General features: G+C 33.4%; 1 protein-coding gene across 1 annotated transcript in view; it reads left to right on the plus strand.

Moving 5' to 3' along the window:
• The window catches only part of LOC108904662, a 54,833-nt gene that overhangs the window by 42,638 nt on the left and 5,336 nt on the right, over positions 1–6,859 (plus strand). The window contains exon 2 of the mRNA XM_018707297.1: positions 5,544–6,003. Coding sequence (XP_018562813.1) covers positions 5,544–6,003 — 460 coding nt within the window. The remainder of the gene's footprint in view (positions 1–5,543; positions 6,004–6,859) is intronic.

Here is a 6,859-nt window from a genome sequence, read left to right on the forward strand (position 1 = left end):
TATAGTGTTCTTTTATTTATTGATCTTTATCCCACTAAAACCTTGACTTGGATAACTAATCAAGATTGCAAAATAGTGGAAACATAATTATTTATTTTCTTTGGTATCAGGTTCTAGTTTCAAAGCCAGTAAAAAAATTATTAAAGAAAACAACAGCAATTTTTTTTTTAATCTTCAAGGTTTCATTACTGATCGGGAACTTTTTCAAAAGAAATTTTTAATTAAAACATATTAGTTTGCACAGTCAGTTACAAACTACCTAAAAATATAAAACTACTTAATAATTTACAATTTTAAAGAGGAAAAAATGTTTTATATTTTTTAATTTAAAATAGCATTTTAGTTTAGATAATTTAAAAAAATACTGTTTAAATTAACCAAACAAATGCCTTTAGAAACATATACTCTGAAGCACTACTCTAAAAATAATGAGGCCCTATTAATGACCACTGTTGATTGTATGTAAAATTAACATGACATCCTTTCATTACAACAATGTACGATAATAATCGATAGAGACGGGTTATTTGTTTATTTGTTAATACAAAGATTGAGGGAAAGAGTGGGCAAAATTCGAAACTTTTAGGGGTGAATCCTGTTATTCCCATGAAAAAAAACTCTATAAATATAAAATATTTTCACAAACAAAAGAGTTATCATAGAAAATGGCCAAAATTACAAAACTCCCTGTATCTCTTAAACGAATCCGGAAGTTTGTCTTAACATCGCTGTTACACCCTCTATGCAGCCTCTACTTTAGATGTACATCATTCTTCCAAGCATTCTTCACACGATTCCTGGATTTATACGACCCCCTAGCATGCATACATATAGATTTTCTCTTTCATTGCGTATTCAAACTTTGCACGCGCCATAAAATTGTACTTTGTGCTTCTGCATTTTTACATTACATTACAAGAGACCTCTTATCGAAAGAAACTTTTTTTTTCGTAGCAATTTTTAACACAAATCAAAAATTTATATACTAGGTACTTACTTACCCAAAAAAATCGAAATATAAAGCTGCACCAGATACGAAAAAGACTTAAATTTTTTGACTTACAGACTTCGTTTGGAGAAAGAAATATTTAGCAACCAACGTCTTGTCAAATTTTGGTTGATGCACATATCAACATATATTCACATATGATTGTTACTGTATCGTTATACTGAGTGTTAAATAAACAAGTACCTATTTATCAAATACACTGTTGTTAATCCTACCAAGTAGGCCAGGCGAAGTATTAATGCTGCGATCGACACAAAAATTGAATGTACAGGGGACACTTGCAAATACAATTTTGTAAAGAAGAAATCAAAAAAGGCAGTTCGAAAATGATTTAAAAATACACTTCTGCACGGCACTGGAAACTGGTCCACTGTAAAACCTGACCCCGCACAATGTGACCGGCATGGCGGCAAAAATAGAATTTTATAGCACCTATTTTATATCAGCAAATTCAACTGCTTTTACCGTTATTGTTATTATTAATTAATAAAATTAATTTGTGTTTTTAAATAATAAAATAATTTGTCATACCCGATGTTACAACAACTGTTCAAAATTTTATCCACCGACACACTAACACAAATGTTGTCTTGCTTCACCATAAATTAAAACTCCGAGTTGCTATACACGCAAACCATTTTTGACACTAACTACTAAAAAACTATTGTAAACACCACAGATAACAGGTAAACACTATCGCAACGACGATTGTAAAATCAGATTTCAGTATTCGGAGTCGCTGAGGAGGCTACAGTTGTTCAGCTATGTAATGGTTGAATGTATTTCAATAATTTTTTTCTCGGAAACTGTATTTTACAAAAAAATTTTTTCGATATTGACTCCATTTCTCATACCGCATCTATTCCCAAATTTTTTTGGATGAGTTGTGAATCACCCTGTATATTTCGTTCAGGCGCGGATCCAAATCCCCCCTCAATGGTCCAAAATATTTTATCTATTACTTTTAGTACAAATAAAACAACAAAGAACCAGCTGTAAAAATAAACCCCTGGTATGAAATTTCAATCTCAATCTTCTGCACGACTTTTTTTTTAGACATCAACTGTGCAAACGTCCCCCCTAAAGTCCATCTCTGGACCCCCCCTGACCTCGTTATACACTGTCAGACAAAAGATGGTGAAATGTAGCATTAGGATATAAAGGGTGTCTCAAAAGTAACGCAGGATTTGAATTGTGCACCATTTTCATTCCAAAGAGTTGACAGCATTATGCAGGTTCACATATTGTAGTAAACACGTTGCGGTTAGACAAAATCGAGCGCTATATGATGGATGACCGAGTGAAGATTGTGGAGATTTATAATAAGTGCGGAGAGTGTGTAGCTGAAACTGTGAGCAAATTACGTAGAATTAAACAACTGTGAAAGGATTAGTTGCCAAATTGGAACAAACAGGTTCGTTTACAGACTAAAAAATAACAGGCCCGCCTCATAGTGACCGTTCAGCCGAAAATATTGCTACGGTGAGTGATAATGTGCAGAAATTCCCGTAACCTTAGTGCGCCATCGGTCACTGCATTAAACATTTAAAAAAGTTTAGATAGATGCAGATCTACATCTGTATCAATTCGAGATTCAGTTAAGCCATGAATTGAAACCAGACGACCATTTAACGCGACGGACATTCGTTGATTGGATGTTGGAGAATCAACAAGTAGACAGTGGTTTTGCTAAGAAAATTATATTTAGCGACGAGACGCGTTTCCATCTTAGTGGATATGTGAATAAGCAAAACTGTCGAATGCCCCAGCAGTACCTACTAAAATTGCCACAAATATTTGAAAATTTTTCCAAAGTCCAATTTGTTGACTTCGCTCTGCACCCAACCACCACCCCAAGACAAGAACAAGTAAATTAGAACGTGTCTTGCCATCTTAGAAACTTTCGAGGTTCGACTCCCTTAAAAAAATGGAAAACGTAGGTGCTACCACGTCTATCTGTATATCCCGCAGCTCGTATCGTAAGCTTGTTTATACAGGGTATTTCGCATAAGAACTGACACAGGGCAGAGGCATGTAGGGGCACCTAAAATATGGTGATTTAACTCGGCTTACCAAAATACTTTGTCGTTTTCAACAAAAACACAAATAACTAATAATATGTATTGTAACTGTTATTTAAAATTATCGAAATTCAAAAGTTGGCTACGAATTTAAACGTCAAACTTGGCAATCAGGAAAAAAGTTAGAAAATAAATAATTTTATAGAAAAACAAACAACTTAAACAACAGAAATAACATACAATTTGCACTGATAAGTTATAGAAATTATTCAAAATGACCACCGTTTTCTCTCAGGCATAAATTTATTCATTATCGAAAATTGAAGTCTACTGTATCCAATAACTGCTAATTGTTTCTAATAAATGTGCATTTATCCGTAAAACAATTCCACAATTCGAGACGCAACAGGCGAGGAATACACAAATTCTTTTAACATTCCCCAAAGAAAGAAGTAACATTTGTGGAGGTCTGGTGATCGTGGAAGCCAAACTTGTGGGCAATTATTTCCCCTTCCAATCCATTTATTAGGATACTGGTGGTTTAAAAAGTCTCTAACAATATTACTAAAATAAGGGTAATGCATCATCATGCATAAACCAATGCTCCAGTCTGAGTTGTAGTGGCACCTCGTCAAATAGATCCGGAAGAAATTCTAAAAAAGTTTCGCCATTTAGTCGATTCGGTAAAATAACCGGACCAATTAAATACCGATCAATAACACCGATTCAAACATTTATTTTAAACTCGCTTTGGAAATCGAGGAGTTACTGAATCGGAATACTCATGATAGCTATATAAATTTGTAATACCTCTGAGAGTAAGGTCATCAGTAAAGAGAATTTTCTCTTAGAAATTAATGCCTTGATGTAAAATAAACTGACAGAAATTCACTCATTTAACCAAATTCGGATGTAGTAGATTACGTCTGATCACTCGGTGCACAGAAGTTGGCGATATACCAGTTTGTCGAAATAGAATTCGAGTACTAATATGTGGGTCATCTTCAATTGTATTCAAATTAAGTTCTTCGTCTTGTGCCCTGTTTGCAACAGCACGTTCTCGAGTGTTACTGATATACTTGCCAGTTTCTCGAGCCCGTCTTTCAGCATTGGAAAATGTTTCTCTCAGAATGTTTCTTCTCTGTAGTTTCCTTCACAGAAACCTAACACGAATAGCATGTCAACTTGTTCGCTAAATGAAAACTTCTCGGCCATTTTCAAAACACTGTGCAAACAATTACTAAAATTAAATAACTTTTTTTCCTGATCGTCAAGATTGACCTTTTAACACAATACGTATTAATAGTTATTCGTGTTTTTGTTGAAAACGACAAAAGTTTTTTGAAAATTAGCAAAAGAGAAGTTTTAGAATTAAATTCCCCATAAAATAAAGTAATAATTTTTTAAGTCCGCCAACGGGTTAAAAAATTCTGTCACATTTTAATGGCGCATCATCCCTTATCAACCACTTAAAATGCTTCAATTGAACTCTACTTATTGTCGATTAATGCTCTTGGTACACTCACGCCGTGTACCAAATTTGGTTTTTCTAAGTTTTGAGATATTGATCTTTTTCGAAATTTCAACCCCACTTTCAACTGCTCAAGGGTGCAGTTTAGTAAGTAAGTTGCGTGAAATCATATATTTTGGGTTCCCCTACATGCCCCTGCTTTGTATCAGTTCTTATTCTAAACACCCTGTATTGTTCAAAAGGCTCAAGCACCAGAACACCTTATGGTGTGTTAAAACAACAATTTCAACTTAAAATCAGTATGCATCATCAATATATTTATTTCTCTTAATGGTAAGAGTCAATAACAATTATTAGTTTTTAATCTAGTATCACAATGTCATAATACTTAATGTATTCCTCCATTAGATAAATAATATATCAGTAGACAAGCTACTCTATTACATTATCAATATATGGAACACTTAAGTCTTGATTGGATTAATCTTATTTACTACAGCGAACTTTGACAACTATGTCCGTATTAGTTACCAAAAAATATGATTTCGAGGGTTTCGTAGCCCTTCTGCACATTATAAGTTCACCTTTTGGGATTGAAGCAATATCGTCATCCAATTCAAAATCAATAACCTCAAAGATAAGAAACGGCATACTGCCTCTATGTAAGTACGAGCAATTTCGAAGTTATATTCTAAAAATCAATCGTTCATCTGAGATTCTTTAAAAAGGTTTGATATTCTTTTTACCAAAAAAAAAATGTATTTTTAGGTATTATCTCCCTGCTAATAATATCTTATATGTCAGCCTACAAATTGGAAGATGACACAAGGGCTAGAAAACTTTTAATAATTTTTAAAGGATGTCAAGCAGTAGGAACGATTTTAACGATACTGTACAATTACCGCAACAAATGCAATTTTAGAGAAACTGTCAACAAGTTGCGAGCAATGGACGAAATACTTATTTCTTTGAAGGAACCTTTAAATTATAAGTCATTGTCAATTATCCTTTTTGCAATGTACATTTTTATTTTATTTTTCAGTAGTTTGGAATTTGCCCTCGTTTTGTTCGACACACTGGATAGACCCACATGGTTTATCTTGTCGAGACTTTTCTTCGAATGCTACCAAGTTATGTTTGGCTTGCTCTTTACGATATACTTTAACTTTTTCTGCATAATATTCATAATCGGTTTCATAAAAATTAAAAATATACTGAACGCCATCAGAGATAACGCTATCGAAGAACGCAGTCACTCGCCCATAAAACTGTTGTTAGCGGCATCACGAATGTACGAGGACATATTTTATGGAATCGAAGGCTTCAATCGAATGGTTTCTGTCCCTCTATTGACGATGGTGGTTACTAATACATTTGACTCTTTGGTCATTATAACTATTATTTATAATGGGGAACAAAATAAAATGGATTATTTACATCTAGGCGCCATTGGAATGTTTTATGTAATGGTCATTTTATCCGCAGTAGCAGTTACACAGTTGGTAGGTTAAAAAAAAAACAAATGAGTTTGAGTATAGCGAGAAAATGTAATCTGAAATATTTTCCTCACTATATTTAAAACTATAATTATAAAAGCACATAGAAATGCTATTAATGTTTTGTTAATCATCTGTCAGTTAGCTAAGTTACCTTAGTTAAGTCTTGGGAAAAGAGTTAACATTTCTTTTAGGCACCTACATCGTGTTATGAAAAATTGATATACCAATAAATGTTATTTCATTAACATGACCCGAAAATCTTCAAGTGTAGAAAACGAAAGAGAAATTTACTAAATTTAAGAAGATATAGATATAATTTACGTTTTTCCCACTAAAAGTAAGTAGATAACTTACTGCACTAGGCAATTGACTTTAGTTGAGGTCCACCTATTAGCGCTTAAAAATAATTTGCCTACGACGAACTAAAAATCATATAACAGTAGCTATAGTAGGATCATATTCGATGCAAAGTAATAAATCATTGCCAGTCAAGGGAACCAATGAAGTACGCTTTTAACGGTTTTACAAATTGAATAATTTCTTTATACTTATGAAGGTACGATGGGATTAGTTCAGGTCTGGCACCCTTGTTGCTACAAAAATTCCTTTATTCTCATAAACTATTTATTTTAAATGTAATTTATTCACAGGTCGACAAAATTTCAAAAAAAAAATTCCAGAAATCAGACACTACGCTTCCGAAGGCATTTGGCGCGCTGAATCCGAATCTGGCCTCAGAATTGATCCATCACCCTAGGTTTCCGAGATATTCTAACCTAAAAGTGTAAAAAACACGTACTTTTGCTATATTCAAGGTTATGTAACTTGGCGAAAAAAATTTTTTTCTCAAAACTGAAAA

Source organism: Anoplophora glabripennis, unplaced genomic scaffold (assembly GCF_000390285.2).
Source record: "Anoplophora glabripennis isolate ALB-LARVAE unplaced genomic scaffold, Agla_2.0 scaffold186, whole genome shotgun sequence".
Classification (NCBI taxonomy): domain Eukaryota; kingdom Metazoa; phylum Arthropoda; class Insecta; order Coleoptera; family Cerambycidae; genus Anoplophora; species Anoplophora glabripennis.